The sequence below is a fragment of the Malania oleifera genome, chromosome 9, assembly GCF_029873635.1.
Source record: "Malania oleifera isolate guangnan ecotype guangnan chromosome 9, ASM2987363v1, whole genome shotgun sequence".
In the NCBI taxonomy this organism is placed as follows: Eukaryota; Viridiplantae; Streptophyta; class Magnoliopsida; order Santalales; family Ximeniaceae; genus Malania; species Malania oleifera.
Window position 1 is genome coordinate 48775951 of NC_080425.1, and position 17454 is coordinate 48793404.

The 17454-nt window shown below is 35.2% G+C and overlaps 1 protein-coding gene across 9 annotated transcripts; it reads left to right on the forward strand.

Annotated features, from left to right (window-relative positions):
* Positions 1-2231: 2231 nt before the first annotated feature.
* LOC131164695 (phosphatidylinositol N-acetylglucosaminyltransferase subunit C-like) lies at positions 2232-16946 on the forward strand. Of its 9 annotated transcripts, XM_058122094.1 has the most exons (5): positions 2261-2595; positions 11234-11320; positions 11778-11829; positions 11922-12863; positions 16513-16946. In XM_058122094.1, exon 4 carries the CDS (start codon positions 11931-11933, stop codon positions 12843-12845), a length of 915 nt encoding a protein of 304 aa, XP_057978077.1. In that variant the 5' UTR covers positions 2261-2595; positions 11234-11320; positions 11778-11829; positions 11922-11930; the 3' UTR covers positions 12846-12863; positions 16513-16946. The 9 variants fall into 9 exon arrangements, 8 of the variants coding, with proteins under 8 accessions (XP_057978070.1, XP_057978077.1, XP_057978074.1 ...); XM_058122091.1 differs by having other exon boundaries at positions 11227-11320; positions 11778-12863; XM_058122090.1 differs by having other exon boundaries at positions 11778-12863.
* The last annotated feature ends 508 nt before the right edge of the window (positions 16947-17454 follow it).

Genomic DNA, 17454 nt, shown 5'->3' on the forward strand with positions numbered 1-17454 from the left:
CAAAATTAAAGCAAAAACTGGGAAAAAAAATTGAAATGACTTCATATATCAACTACCACTTTATGACTTCTTATCTCACAAACTCCCACTCCTTAGCTCCTGTGCTGTAAATATATAAAAATGGCAAACCATTAAAATTCCAAGTTTTCAACAATAAGCCAAAATAATAAATTATATATTTTCAATAATGATAATTGATAGCATGTAATTTCTATGAAAAAAACTCTTACTTAAGCATAATCTCAATGTGAAACTAACCCTTTTGTATTTCTTTGATTGGCTTCTTCACCAATTATGGACTCCAATGCAACCTTTGGCAACTCTAAAAAATTGTATAAAAGTACTTGTAAGTTATAATAACTAATCATTCAATGAACAAACAAAATTTTTTGATAGTATATATACATATGTATGTATATAAATATAGTATTACCTTTTCCTAGATTTTCGAGGTCATCTAAGTCACCCTTTGAGAGGAGGCTTTAACCTCTCTTTTATGCAAAGGTCATAACAATTCCTAGAATTTATTTATCTTGATGGAATTCGAAAACGAGGGCACACAATTTTCATAAGGAGTTTGAACCCCATATTCTCTACAAATTTAAGTGGTGATTCATCAACAATAAGCATATAAGATAATGCCTTTCGAATTGCTTCTTAGTCAAATTTCCAATTTGTATAAGTTGTGTGTCTGAGTCCTCTACATTTTTTTAGGCTGGTTGATAATTTAGTTGTGTCTGTTTTGTTTCTTCAAAATATGGATTTTGTGGTCATCTAACCATATGACATTTGAGTGTGCCTGTACCATTTTTTTAGGATTAATCAATAAGGCAATAATGACACTTACCCTTAATTTCACTATATTTGGTCACAAATTTAGTGAAGTGATCCCACACTTCAGATTTCGGTCTCATTATCTTCCTCGTTTTTTGATTAGATTTTGTAGGATGATTAGTATTGCTCTCACCTACCATGCTTGGATTTGAAGGTTGAGGTTGGGAAGCCCCTTGCGTAGTTTTTGCATTCTCCGACACCTCCACCTCCACCTCCATAGGCAAGTCATTACTCATTTTTCCTTCAATATTGAAAAAAAAAGTAAAGCGCAATCTTAAATAAGAACTCTCAAATGGGCGGGCTAAAACAAATTCATACAAGGTTGAAAAGAATCTAACAAATTAAGAAGCAAAGAAAGCTCGTTTGCACCCCACATCATTGAGATCTGTGCAAAAGTGAAAACCTAATAAAAACAATCTTTATAAGAAGGAATTTAGGGCAAAAAACAATGTTCTCCAACCCAAAAATTAAGTCAAAAAATGAATCCAAAGCCCACTACTCATCTTATACTCAATATAAAGAAAATGAGTGAAATCTATGATACACTAGTTTTCATGAGAAACTCTATCCCAACATTATCATCCCACATATTCTCTTACAAGTCAAGTTAACTCTAGATCTTGATTGCAAAAATGGTAAAAAAAAATTAGCTTCCCAATGGGGAAAGATTGTAGCCACTTTTGTGCAAGGATGGATGTTAAATTCTTGTGAAAGCTCCCTTGATCTTATCCATAACTACATGAAGAAGGGAAGAATTTAAAACAAACCCTTGATGTATCGGAAATTCTCTAGATTATCACAATTCACAACACTTTTTTTTGTCATGACTTAGTGCAGCTACTAAACAACAACCAGTGTTCACACAAATCACACAAAATTCTAAACATTACTAAAATATAATTGAAAATTTTCATCGAACCAAGATGATAAATGTTAAAGCATCTAGAAACAAAAGATCAACACAAGATTCGCCAATCACAACTACCAGTTCTTATATGCAACAAATATTAATTGTATAGAATGCAGAAATGACAAATCTCAAATCTAATGACTTAGTAACAACCCGAGACTTTGAGAGGTGACGACCATTGCAGGGGCTAGGGCGACGGTTACAGCGAGGGCTTGGGCAACGACATGGTGACGACTAATAGAGGTGAGCATAATTCAATTTTAACCGAATTAACCGACCGAGTTCGATCGGTTTAGTTCGGTTTATTTATAGTTAGGTTCGGTTCGGTTCGATTTTAGAATGAGGTAAATTCGAGTATTTGGTTTTCAGTTTGGTTATGAGTAATTTATATTTCGGTTAACTGAATAACCTGAATTTTTAATTAATTCATAATTAAATATAAATTATTAAATTATATGATTTATGATTTTAATTTTTAGGCTAGGTTGGGCGCTAGGTTCCATTCAGGATTCGGCCATTCCAAAATCCCAATTTCTTATTTACCGCTTCCATCTTCCATCATCTTCCGCTCTTCCCTTCCCAAGTTCGCAGTTCGCAAGTCGCAACCTCGCCTGCAGCTGGCACTTCCTCACAGCCTCATTCCCAGTCCCAATTCCCTTCAGCTTCATCTTCCCTTCCTAGTTCCCTTCCCACTTCGCAGTTCGCACACAGTCGGCGACGGCAAGTTCAAACCTCCTGTTCCAGATCGGCAGATCCAGTCTTCCCCTTCGGACTTCGGCCTCCACCTCCCCAACTTTGCAGCTCGCACTCTCGCAGACTCGCAGCACTCCTTCAGACCTTCCGTCCTTCAGGTTTTTCGTTTTTCCGTTGTGTTGGAAACTCAAAAGTCTTTGCATTTTGATGTTTATTGAAATTTTAAAATACCCTAAGATGAGCACAATGTGTTTGATTAAATGCATGAGAGAATATTTCCTCCAAATTATTATATTTATGTTGATCGGTCTCCCTCTTTAAAATGGGTATCTTTGTGTTCTTTGTTCATATTTGTTTGAATGTTCATTGAATTTGAACTTTGTTCCTTTTTAATTTTTTTTTTTATATTTGTGTTTTCTTACTTTTGTTGTACCCGAAGTCCGGTGCCCTGTTCTCTTCTCCTTCGGTTCTTCCCTGCTCTTACCAATAACCCAGATGAAATTTTTTCTCATAATTAATTTTACTTTTATTTAGATAAATTTGGTTAACTGAATTACCTGACAATTTGGTTTGGTCAGGTATGGTTCGGTTAAATGGACCAATTAGGTCGGTTTGGTTATGGGATGGAGTTAACTGAAATAATTCGGTTAGTTCAGTTAATTGGCCGAATTAGCCGAACCAACCGATTGCACACTCCTAACGGCTAGGGCAACAACAAAGGGCCGAGGGCGAGGCGACTCAAGCTCTCGATCTCAAAGCCAATTATTCGAACGGTGGGATGGAAGTTTGGATTTGGAGTAGGGGTGAGCACAACAGACTGACGGAGTGCGCACTGGTTGGTCAGAGATTGGTGTGGAGGCTTGTTAGAGCTGGATGGTTGGGCGCTGGACGGTGGACATTGGATGCCTAGAGGGTGGAGGGCCTGGTTGCTGGAAGTGTGGAGTGTGGACTCTGGAAGATACATCAGGTACTGGGTTGGGTAGGCAGATAATCGGTTAACCGGGTTAACTGGTGAACTATTAATATAATTCGATTAAATTGGTTAATTGACATTTAATTTCCCCATAACTGAACCAAAAATCAAAAAATTGATTTTACCCAAAATTAAAACCGAACCAAACCAAACCGAACCAAATTAAAATTAAATTGAACTGAACTGACTGAATTTAGTCGGTTATTTCGGGTAATTCGGTTTTCACCAAATTATGCACACCCTTAACTGCCACCATCATATCTTGAAGGTTTGGAGGGTGTTTCCATCTTGGAGAATGATGGGATGGGTAAGGAGTAGAAAGAGAGTATCAATGTTTAGGAAGGGTTTAGAAGCTCAACAACTGATGGACAAGATGATCTAGAAAGAAAAGAAGTTCGATTAGATGGTGGAAAAGGAGAAGTGAAGAAAGGCTAGTGAGATTTAGGAAATTTATAATGCTTTGTTGACTACAACTGGAAGGGTTTTTGAAGAGGTTTTCTTATTTAGTTTCTGTTAGGCTTTTTCTTTATTTCCTTTTGTTGGCTGTGATGTGGTGCAATGCAAGTTATTGATGCACAATGTGCTTTTTCTACCACCCATAGCAGGGGAACCATGGTAATTCTTTTGAGCTTTTGCTTTTGATGTGACAATTTAAATTTGTGTTGGAGAAGCTGCAGTAGGGCAAACATCGTTTGCTGAAGGAAGTTTGTGGGGATGCTGCAAATGCTAGCGATTGATCAATACTTTGATGTTATAAGGGATTATGGCAATGAGATGAGAAGGATCGAAGTTGAAAATGAGGTAAAATAATGATGTTCTTCTCAACGCTTACCCTCAAACCTCTGATTTTTCTTTTCCTTCCAATCTTAAATCTTCATTGTTGTTGATATTCTTGGAGTTTTTTTGTCCCCTAAAATCTGGTCTAACTTAATTCTAATTTATTTTCAAAAATAGGATACTTGCACAAAGTGAAGTTTAGATAACTCTATTTATGATTTTTCTAAACTCAATTTCTATAAGAAAAATAAACATTCAATATTTTCTGCAATTGAGTAGAAGTTAGATTTTTATAATAAAATTAAGTTTTTGGTTTTTCAGAATTCTAGCTACCGAAATTTTTAAATTTAATTTTGGTGCAAAATTGAGTTTGCCATACTCAATTTCTTAAAGTTCTCCTTCTAAGAAGGAATGTTACCCATGGCTGGTTTGAACAGTCTGCTTCCTATTCCTTACCAAATGTAACCCACCATGATTTGGGTAGCTGCCACCACCCTTCATATATTTGTCCATTTAAATTAACGAATGGACATAGGGATGTAAATGGGGCGGATTTGGAGTGGGAGGGGCAGAACCTGAATCTATCCTGCCAAGAATTACCTGTCCTGCCTACTGCCCTGAATTTGCCTCAAGGCATTTAGGTCTCTCATTAGGGGATTCACCTCCTGCTGAAGACCCAAATCTGTGCTGCGAACTATAAAGAGCATACAATTTTCTTTTGAAAAAAAAAAAAATTCATTATGCATTTGTATTATGAAGGTGACATAACTTATCATATTTTTAATATAATTATAGATAACATAACCTTTTTAGTAGAATAATATAAAATAAAATAAAAATAATACTTTTTTGAATTTATGAATAATTGAATGAAAATAATATATTCATACACATATGTAGACACACTCAGGCATACATGTACATACATTTGTTATTTGATTCAGGGTGAGTTTTCTTTAAGCAGCCGGTATTTCAGGCAAGATTTCCTACATATTGCCGCGAATCTGCCTATGGTCCAAAAATTCATTCCAACTAATACTCCAAATCTGTTTAGAAACAAATATTACAAACAAGCCCCCAAAAATACTCATGATTCTACCACTAATTAAACTAAACATATAAAATAAACTAATTAATTAAATATCCCCTAGTTAGAAAAAAATTGGTTTTGAATTTTGAAATGTTGGAGGATCATAATAAGAAGTAAACTTGGACTCTTTGAAAGTTGGTGCTTGACTGTTGCAAGAAACCACATTCCATTGGCAGCTATTGACTTGAATTGAGAGTTGATATCAGTGAACAAATCGGGAATGACAATCTCAACAATAGGAATGTTTGAAAGACTTTGTATGTCTTCAAACTCATGCATTTCCTTGCTTATAGTGACTTCAAGTTGAGTAACTTTAACATGATCAATAGTGTCATTCTTTGTCTTGGTTCGTAGAGTGCGCTTCAAAATGATATCTTTACCATTATAGTGAAAGACATATGTTTTCATGTCCTTGAGTCACACACAAATCATCCAACCCAGGAGCACCAAGGAGTACTTGGCTAGCATTCATGGGTATGCATAAATATGTAAAGTAGCATTATCAACCGAAGATATCTCATGAGGCTCTGGGCAAGGTTTTAGATGAAGTTGCATAAGAGTGACCCTGTTTATAGAGACCACATTCATAGGGCATTTTTCATCAATGATGATTTTGCAAACATTTTCTCCACACTTGAATAAGGTGTGAAAAAGCTTGGAATTGTGCCCAAAGTTTGACAAATGTTTTTCCTTTTTGCCAATAACTTGTCGTATGATGCTGGATTTATACATACATAGATATATATATATATATATATATATATATATATATATATATATACTGCAACAATATATCACGGAAAATCCTCGACACAATTTGCCCAGAATTCTCAAGAACCATCTCCGATTCACTTTCTCTTGAGTAACATGCAGAAATGAAACAAATTCACTTAGGAAATTTACAAAATGCTGCAATCAAATCTGACTTTTGATGCTGGCAGTAATATTGTGCTTGCTTGCAAGTTGCAACATATTGTGTCTGCAATCAAAATTTCATGCAGCAGATCACAATATCATGGAAAAATTCCAAAGTCTTTTGGCTGCAGCAATTCTCATAAAACTGGAAAATACAGGAGACTGGCAGTTCTTCTCATGTGCATCACTGCTGCATGGAGTGTGTGCGCTGTTGGGGAGGGTCCTCTGCCAATGAATTTTTATCTGGTGGTAGATCAAGGGATGATTAGTCAAGTGCTGGTGGCAGTGTGAAGAAATAAGTCCAGGAAGTTGGGGATTTGAGGGGGCGATGGCTGGAAGATGTTTGGCGGGCACGTGAGACTTCAGCAGTGATCGGAAGTGATGAAATTGTAGGGGGTTAGAGTTTCAGGGGGTTCTGTTTTTAATGGCGTGGATTGTGTTGTGAAATGTTGGCTGGAAATTAAGGTTTGAATTCAAGGGGCATGCTGTAATTTTGCTGGAAGTTGCAGGTTGTTTTCTTTCTTTGTTTGACTGAAATTCAAGAAAATCAGAATCCAAGAGAAATTAGAAGAAATAGAAAGAGGAAGGAAAGGGAAGGGAGGAGAGAGGAGATACCGGGGGGTGGGGAGTCATGTCCAATTCCAATTCAAATTCATCAACAACTAACTACAACATGGATTTCTCACACTATTTATAAGAAAGCCTCTTAACATGAAATTACATAAACTCCTAAAACTACATTGTGTTACAAATTTACCCCTACTTTACCCAAATATTACAAATAACTCCCAAATACACATAATCCTATTCTGATTAATACTAAACAGACAGTAACGTACTAATTTTACCCAACAATTTTCAATCCAATTCTTCTTAAGTAGTCTCCAACATGGATCTTTCCAGTGTCTTGCTTCTTGTCCTACATTAACTCTCCCCAGTTAGAAAAATTCGGCCTTGAAATGTTAGAGAATCAAAAGTGTGAAGCAAACTTGGACTTTTCGAAAGCTAGCGCTTGAATGAAACAAGAAACCACATTTCATTGGTAGTACCATAGACTTGACTTGAGAATTACCATCAATGAACTCATTAGGGATGACAAACTCTACAATAGGATTGTTTGAAATACTTTGGATGTCTTCAAGCACTTCTATTGCTGGCTTGTAGTGTCTTCAATTTAAGTAACTTTGACATGATCACTAACCTCAGATTTTTTGTCCTGGTTGGTTGGTAGAGTAGGCCTCAAATGCTTTTCTTCCCATTGTAGTGGAAGACATGTGTTCCCCTGTCGTTAAGTTGCACTCAAATCATTTAACCAAAGAGAACCAAGGAGTACATGGCCAATCTTCAGAGGTATGATATCACACCAAACATTATCAAGGTAAACGCCTATTTGGATAGGAACCAAACATCTTTCATAAACATGTACAATAGAGTTATCAATCCAAGATATCACATAAGGATTTGGGTGAGGTTCCGGATGAAGCTGCATACTAATGACTCCATTCATGGAAACCACATACATTGGACATCTTCCATCAATGATGATTTTGCAAACCTTTTCTCCACATTTGATAAAGGTGTTGTAAAGCTTGAAATTACACCCAAAGTTTGGCAAATGACATTCCTTTTTCCTATAATTTGACACCGTGTTGCTGAATTATGCATATGATGCAGCTATATATTACAACCCTTTAACACAATTTCCCACAAGCCTTTACTCCCAATTTCTCAAAAACTATCTTTAACACACCTTGTTATTGATTGTCCTGCTGAAATGAAACAAATTCACGAAGAAAACTCTCAAATTGCAGCAAAAAAACCTGATTTTTGATGCTGCTAGTGACAGTTTCTAGGGTTTCGTGCCAAATTATCGTGCTTGCTTGAAATTTAGTGTCTCTACAATTAAAAGATCTCCTTGCAGCTCAAAATATCGCAAAAAAAAATCAAAATATTGTGGCTTGGCAATTACTCGTGAGACTGGAACTCTCACTAGCAGTTGCCGGTGCGTGGGCCACCATCAATGGTGCTTCAAAGATGACTTTTTAGGCGAGGGTAGATCAGGGGGGTGGGGAATACAGTGGTAATGGCTGTATGTCAAAAAAACTCCAGCAAGGGTGAATTTTTAAGGGGTCGGTGACTGGCGAAGTTTGGCCAGAGTGTGGAGCCACATGAATGGTTGGATGATATGATGAAATTTTGAGGGGAAGAGTTTTGGAGGGTTCTGTTTTTGGTGATGTGGGTGGTGTTGCAGGATGGTTGCTGGAAAGTAGTGTTCAAGATTTGAGGACATGATTGGAATTTGTGAAAAGTTCAGAAACTGCCTTTTGGTGGTTTTTATTTCTTAAAATACTGAAATTTCAGAATAGAAATTAAGAGATGAGAGAGTAACAGAGAAGGAGAGCTTAATGGAGATAATGGAAGAAGAAGAAGAAGAAGAAGGGAGAAAAGCAGAACAGAGAAGGGAGGATTAATACAAAACAGAGGGTGAGAGAACAGAACAGAGAAAAGAAAGAAGAAGAAGAGAAGAGGAGAAGAGTGAGGGAGAATGGGTGGACTGAAAGCTAGAGAACAAGAAGAGAAGAGGGAAGAAGAAGCAGCAGATTGGGAGTGAAGTTACAGAGCAGAGGAGGAGAAGGAAAGAAGAAGAAGAGAAGGAGAAGATGCAGCGGCAGAGGGAGATGGAAGTTGCAGAACAGTGAGGGGAAGGAAGAAGAGAAGAAGAGGGGGAAGAAGAGGGATTGAAAAGATAAGATAGGGGAATTGAAATGGATGAAAGAGATTGTGGTTGGGCTCTAATACCAAATGATGCAGGGGCAGCATCAAGGTTTTGCAGCCATGGAGAAATTAGAAGAAATAAAAGAGAGGAAGGAAAGGGAGGAGAGAGGAGATACTAGGGGGGAGTTCACATTCAATTCCAATTCAAATTCATCAACAACTAACTACAACATGGCTTTCACACACTATTTGTAAGAAAGCCTCTTTACATGAAATTACACATAAACCCCTAAAACTACATTATGTTTCAAATATACCCCTACACAAATGTTACAAACAACCCCCAAACACATAATCCTCTTCTAATTAGTACTAAACACACACAAACCAACTAATTAAACGCAACAATTATCAATCCAATTCTTTTTAAGTAGCATGGATCTTCCCAAGGTCTTGCTTATTGTCTTACATTTGAGAGAGAGAGTTTGAATTAGGAAAGAAGAAGAAGAAGAAGAAGAAGAAGAAGAAGAAGAAGAAGAAGTGTAGTGTAACATACCCCTACACAAATATTACAAACAACCCCCAAATACACGTAATCCTCTTCTAATTAATACTAAACACACAGTGACTTACTAATTAAACCCATCAATTATCAATCCAATTCTTCTTAAGTAGTCTCCAACATGGATCTTCCCACGGTCTTGCTTCTTGTCGTACATTCGGGAGAGAGAATGGGGGAAGAGAATTGAGAGAGAACATGAACAAAGTATGAGAGGGAAAAAATAGAGAAAGAAGATATGAAGACTAGGAATAGAGGGGGATAGAGAATGAAGAGATGAAGAGGAAATACACACAATCCTACTACTAATTAAACTAAACATATGTGATTAATTAAACAAAACCCAGAATTGAGAGAGAACATGAACAGAGTAGGAGAGGGGAAAATTAGAAAGAACAGAGGAAGAGGAGAGATAGAAAAAAAATAGAGAAAGAAGATATGAAGATCAGGAATAGAGGGAGATTGAGAATGAAGAGATGAGAGGAAATACACACAATCCTACTACTAATTAAACTAAACATATGTAATAAACTAATTAATTGAACACGTCCCTTGATCCTATTATTTTGAATTAATCTCCAGAAAGAATAGAGTAAGAGGAGAGGAAAAGAAAAAAAAAAATAGAGAAAGAATATATGAAGATCAGGAATAGAGGGGGATAGAGAATGAAGAGATGAAGAGGAAATACACACAATCCTACTACTAATTAAATTAAACATATGTAATAAACTAATTAATTAAACACAACCCTTGATCCTATTATTTTGAATTAGTCTCCAACAAGGGGTTTATCCATTGTTCAGCTTCTTGTCCTACATCAGGCAGCCACTTGTAATTCAAGCAGAGACCCAAAGAGTTTTAATAAATCAATTTTAGTATTTTACTTGAACTGCATTTAAAAATTTCATTTGGAAAAACAAAATTGATTTTATCTTAAATTGAGTTTTAGAAACTTGATTTTAAGAAAAGCTGAATTTTTATTTTAAATACTAATTGAGTTTAAAATTATGAAGTCGAATATATGTTGCCCCGACATTTCTATGATGGTATCATGCCCAGTACACACACAAACATATTTCTGACACTATGAACACTTTGACAAATAGTGTATAATGTTATACATTTCATCAACACTTTTAGGCCCTTCTATTCTAACTTTTTAAAATGTTTATACAAATGATGGCACATCGGAATAAGTTTTATTTTCCCATACTAATTTTTGTCCTATTTCTTCTGATTATTGTTTCAGACTCTGAAAAAAAAAATGTACAATGGTTATATTTCATTTCTTCACCAAGTGTTGTAATGAGCATAATGACCCTATTTTAATTCATAGAAAATATAATTATGAAAGCATAACAACGAAATCTTTGGTATTTTAAGAAAGTTACAATAAATTGTCAAAATTTAGAATGAAACAAGTGAGAAATTAAGAATTTTATAAAATAAAAGAAATACAAAGATGCATATGTATTTATATTTTATATTTTAAATAAAAAATGTTATATAAATATTGGAAACTTACTATTTGCTATACATAATATATTTAACTATGATACTAAATAATTATTAATTAGCATCTCTTGTGTAGTGTCCTGTATTTTTAGCATTCATCATGTGCTCATTTGTGTCATGTTCTGTCAATACCTGTGCTTCATAGAACAACTTTCTTAACTCAACTTCCTGCAATTATCTTTTTTTGTGTTCTTATGCACCTTTTTTTGGGCTAAATTGATATGGTGATTTGTGTGACATTGGAGGGGAAAGGAGATTGAAGAGAATTCATGGAAGATTAAGAGAAAAGAATTCTATGGTTCAAACCTCAAAGTTCCAATGGGCAATCAATAATTGAAGGTACCAATAAAAAAACAATGCAATATTTATTGGCAAACAATGTGCGAAATCAATATCAAATATGAAAACAACAACTTGAAATGTGAAAGCGCAAATGCTAATAAATCAAAAGCAGTAGTTATGCCTATGAGTAGTGTAAATACAAATTAGGTGATCTGTGCAATGTGCAATCTAACCAATGCTTATTGACTGTTGCAGCTTGCTTTAAATGAGCTTATTTGCCTTTTGCAATCTTTGTATATTGCTTAGATTTGCTCTTTTTTTTGTTTTTTAAGTTGACAAGTATTATACAAATTTGTGTAGTGCATGTGTATGTGTGTATTTGTGTGTGTGTTTTTGTGTGGCTGTGTGTTTTCATAAGCATAGAAACTTTCTAGCTTGCTGGAGTTAGATAGTGTTTCAGTTTTAGCAGATGCTAGTTCCTAACTTGGTGACTTTAATTTTCAATACTGTGCAGGGATTTAGACCCAAATTGCTCAAATGCTTGGGTAGATTTTTCTAGTTTCAAAGTAAGAGATTTCATGTTAATCAGTTGGCAACCCAGATGAGTATTGTCAAAATGACAATGGGTGTTTTGAACAGAAACATATACCTTTTGTAGAGAAGTGGAATGGTAATGGAAACTAGTAGTGGCAGTGAAAATCTGACCCATCCCAAATGGAGAAAGGTGGCATATGGAGGAATGCAATTTGGATTTGATGACAACTACACAGATGAATCTTTTCTTGAAGATATGGTAATGAATGCCAATGTTGTTAAGCGGGACATGCTCAAGGTGATGCTAGACTCAGTCTCTATCTCTCAGTACATATGTATCGTTGCTCTTGTTGTCTTGGTATGGACTTACACTCTTGGAACAACCATTAATGAAAGTCTCCTCTTGTTTCTTGATGTGAGTCTTTTTGTCTCAGGTTTCTTAGTTCTCCTCCTGACCGAAGAAATGTGTTCCCTAAATCTTCTTTTTCGCTATTTTCTTAAATTTTCCTTTTTCACGACTGGGTTATATGTTCTGGCTCCAATCTATCAAACTCTCACACGATCTATTAGCTCTGACTCCATTTGGGCAGTAACTGTTTCACTTCTCATACTCCATCTCTTCTGGCATGACTATTCGGGATCTCCTGTAGGAGCAACAGGGTCACTACATAATCCAAACTTAACCAGCTTTGTTTCCTTGAATGCTTCTATTGTGGCTTCAGTTTTCATTGCTTCCTGTCTCCCATCAAGACTACATGTTTTTGCTATCATGCTGTTCTCATTGCAGGTCTTCCTCTTCGCTCCACTGGTGACTTGTTGTATTAAGAAATACTCTTTTAGGTTGCACCTATGGTTCTCATATATGTTGATGATTGTGACTTTGGCTTTCGTATATATGTGGCATCAATTACTTTTTGTACTGTTGTTGGCTCTGTTGGTTTTTGTCATTGTTGTGTGTCCTTACTGGCTTATAAGAATTCAAGAGTACAAGTTTGAGATCAATGGTCCCTGGGACGAGGCTAAGCTCTGTTTTGATGTCACAGAGTGAGATAACAGTTGCATCTTTGTAAGTTCTGCGAACTTTAAAAATTAACAGTGTTATTTGGATTATTTATTTATTTATTTTGCAAGTTTTATCATCTAATCCAGTCAAATGCTATCTATATTTACATTCTAGGCTGATTGCTGCCTATAGTATGATTAGTGATTGGCTCTTCATTTCTTCTTTTAGTTATGATTTTATTCATCAGGAAAATATTTGAGGTAGAGTTCAGTTTTAGATGATTGAAGTAAAGACCTGATATCATTGCCATTTGCACATATAATTTCATATTGTTTAAAGATGGTTGGCCTGCAAACTTGCCCAACCCAAAAGATTCTTTTATGTGCTCAAGCTTTGGCCTTAACTAATGGCAGGTTAATAAATTGATTTTTGATAAAAAAAATTCAAAATTATAATTGATAGTAATACTTGTAATTGCTTGTTCTATGTTAATTTTGTGTTAATGTCATTGTTGGTTCTTCTTATTGTTTTGGTTGCATTGAGAGCTTTAAAACTTGAGCCTTCACACAATCTTATGCCAATCAAATAAACAGGATCAATGGTCATAATATGTTTTTAGTCTCAAAGTAGAAAAAATAGAATGAAATAGGGTATAAGAGAAATTTTGAAGCGACTATTGGTTGTTAGAACAATATTTAGTGAATGAATGTCTTTATATTGATAGAGGGAAGTAGTTTATATTTCTCTTGGAAGGAAATTAAGTGCATTAAATTGAGGCTTATATTAGGAAACTAAGAGTTAGTGATTGCAGTTGTTGTTTATTTAAAATAATGTTTGTATAAGATAGATAATTGGTTAAAAGCATCTGGAGTTATTGTGGTTTTTTGCTTGTAAGATTGATTAATATTGAGAAGAGAATTTGCTTTTAAAAAAAATTATTAATAATTTAGTTGCTTTGTTTTATCATGCTCCATCTTTATGTCATTGTTTCTTTTGGTAACAAATATGTTTAGCTAAATATTCTTATTTTTGGTGCAAATCATCAGTCCTAAGAATAGGACGTCTGTCTTACAGCCATATTTTTATTTGATTCCCATCATAGTAGTTAAAAGGGTGCCCCCAGAACCAGCCCCAGCCCCAGCCCTTCGTCTTTGACCCTTCAAAACAGCCCGAAACCAGCAGGAGGAGTTCGTCTTCAACCAATCGATCCTTCAGTTCTGCTGCCTCCTGCCGGCTGCTTCTTATAATATTAACTTGCACTAAGCCTCTAAGTTATATTATATAATGTATAATTAATTATGTAGTTTAATGCAAGTTTATACTTTTATAATTAATATGTAACATTTTTTACTAAATTTTAATGCAAGTTCATACTTTATAATTAATATGTAACATTTTTTACTGAATTTTAATGCAAGTTCATACTTTATAATTAATATGTAACATTTTTTTACTGAATTTTGCTGCTGTTTTGTAATTTGTTTGGAAATGCAGTATACAAACTATACATTTTTGTAAAATATATTAATACATAACATTTTTTACTGAATTTAGCTGCTGTTCTATTGTACTCTTTTCTTTTGATATTAAAGATGCTTCTGGACCTTCAGCCTGGCAATTTTATTTCATTTTCTAATTTGAAGCTTGAAATCTTGCATGCGTAATTACTTATGTTGAACTATGTTTTTTCACTTGGAAGTTAGTACTTGGTAGTCATATTGAATATTGTGGCATTTTAAATTCTAATATAACTATTGATGCGTTTTATATTAATTACACATCAAATAGGCATTGTACACAATTTTAATAATTGTACGTCTCACCATCATGAGGCGCCCGCCTTTGCCTCACGCCTCGGCTCCAAATACCTTATATGTCTCAGTGCACCTTGCATCTTTGACTACTATGATTCCCATTGTAAGACTTTCAGGAATGTATACAGGATTTCCATTTCAATGTTTGGTTCAATATAGGAATCTTGGTAGGTATTTCAATGTAACGGGAAGCGAGAGTAATGGTCATGAATTTTTTTCACGCATGCACAAAACCATGCCAAAATTGAAAAAAAAAGCATGAAATCTATTAATAAGCAATTTTTAATAAATTTTAATGGCTTTTATTCAACCTACAAATGCTTTTTAATAGGCAATATGATTTTTATATCAATTTTAGTGTGCTGTTTACAAAAAAAGGCATTTTTTTTTTAATAGTTCACATTACTTTAATGGGTAAAAGGATGTAGAAGCGTAATTAAAATGAAGAAACAAATAATTGAAGGCATAAAGTTACTAAAAATAAGTCAATACTCAATATACACATACATGAATTTGAAAAATGATTGGTATCAAATATCAATAATGAATACATGAATACAATATTATAAATTTATAACCTAGCACATGTCACCACAAAAAAAAATGACGTGGAGGGGTCTTCATAATCTACATCTCTATCTTGAGATTGGGATTGGGAATTATCTCCCCACACTTGTGGAAATACATTGCTGAATAAACCCATGTTTACATTATTTCATTGTTGCTCCTGAAAACCTACTGTGGTGAAAATACAATTGATATAGGAGGTGCATAATCTCTTGCTTGACCATATGCTGAATAATATCCATAAGTTAGGATTGGGGCTAGCTTTGGGTAGTGTGTAGAAGAAGACTCACTAGAACCTGAGATTCCTGACCCACTAGGATAAAAAATAAGACGCATAATATGGATCATAGTGTTAAGAATCTTGAGATGATGGATATGCTGGATGAGATCCATATGATTATGATGATATATCATCTAAACCAAAGTCGCCAAAACTATGAACCACATCATATGAATCTTCAACACAATCGCGATCTCTGTATTGGTGACTTTTTCTTGTTTGTGTACTATGACTCTCACTAGGGTCACCACTAGGTTTTTATGTTGAACTATGTTTTTTCACTTGGACTGAAATAAAAATATGGCCATAAGACAGACGTCCTATTCTTAGGACTGATATTCTCAGAAATGTTCAATAAAAAATATTCCCATAAGACGGACATCCTATTCTTAGGACTGATATTCTTGGGAATGCTCATTCTATGGGATTATTTTTTATGCTGTGAACCAAATGACCCGTGGAAGGTTTTTGTTTCTGATGCCACAGTTGTGGACAAATCCTGTTGTGAATCTTAAGAATCCAGCTCTTTGAACTGTTCAAAACACTGAAACTGGTAGTTAAAGAGCAGGTCTTGGGAAAACCTAGTTTTAAAAAGGTCTTACTTAGTGTTTGATGTGAGAAAATCATCTGCTGCAAAAGGTTTTGTTTTCAAATGGGCTTGATTCTGATGGGCAAATCCTTGAGAGAATCAAAGGAATCAACATATATTTATAATATTTGTTTAGAGATATTTCATTATTTATTTTGTGGTTTGTGTAACTGCTTGAATGGGGTGTGGATGAGGGACCATTTAATCTGGATGTTCCAGGAGTTTGAGTTCTAGGCACCAAACGTAATGAATTATGGATTTTCTAAACCTTGCCATATGGCCTTTTGTCCAGTTGCGATGCTATCTCCTTGAAAGTTTCCATAACATGGCTTATTTTTTTCGAGTGGATCATTTTATTCCCTGAAAATATTAATTCAATCCTGGGTAACTCTCATCTGATAATTTTGCAATCCATTTATCTGATTTTGATTCTTGCTGGGGTTGTCCTCTATCTGTTTGCAGGTCCCCAGGACAGGAGGTTTTGAACTACATCCAGTCTTTATATGGCAGAATTTTTGGTGATGGGGGACCATTCGTAGCAAACATGATTTTGTAGCGCAGCAGCAGCTGTTGATTTTTCTACCTGGTGGAGGTTTTGCGCGAGCGATAACATCAGTCTGGAATGGCCTTGAAACTTGAAGCTCTCTCTTGGAGGATTTGTTTTTTCCAGGTCCCCAGGAAGCCCTTTTGTTCTTCAGGGGCTGAGCGTATGTATTTGCTTTAGGACTGTAACCCCCCGCGTCTGTTAGATGAGCAGTTGGGGATGCTTCATATTTGTTCTCTCTTACTCTTTGTTCCGCGAGGAGCTCTTTGTGCCCCACCTCCTTCCATCAGATTTTGTAGCCATTCTATTGTTTTCCCCTGTTAATGCCAGGCGTTTTTTTTTTTTTTTCAAACTAAGAGGATTAGAAAAAAGCAGACTTTTCTTTGATGAACAAACAAATAGGTGGAAGGCGGAAAAGCATTTTCAAATGGGAGATCAGCTCAAGGCTCTATATGATAGTTATTAACAGATTAGGCTCTAACAGTTTTATCATATAAAATGTACCTCAAATGGTCAGTAGCTAACCTGTATTTTTACATGGATTTCCTTGATTAGTGAAATTATGACACGTACACATTGGGTTCTCAGCCGGCGATCATTGTTTTCTAACTGGTGCCAAGACATACTAATTGATTTCTTTTATAGTTCTTGCACGCCCATACTTATAATTTCAGTTGTGCAGCTGTGCGCATATGTGAAAATAAACCTTGGTTGAAAGGAATGCCCAAAATGCCAGATCGCCTTTTAATTATCATGCCAAAAAAATAAATAATCATGCTGATTTTTCAGATTAGTTATTTTCCTTGCCAATCCTTTTTTTCCCTTGCTAAACATTAAAACGAAAAACATTATGTGAAAAT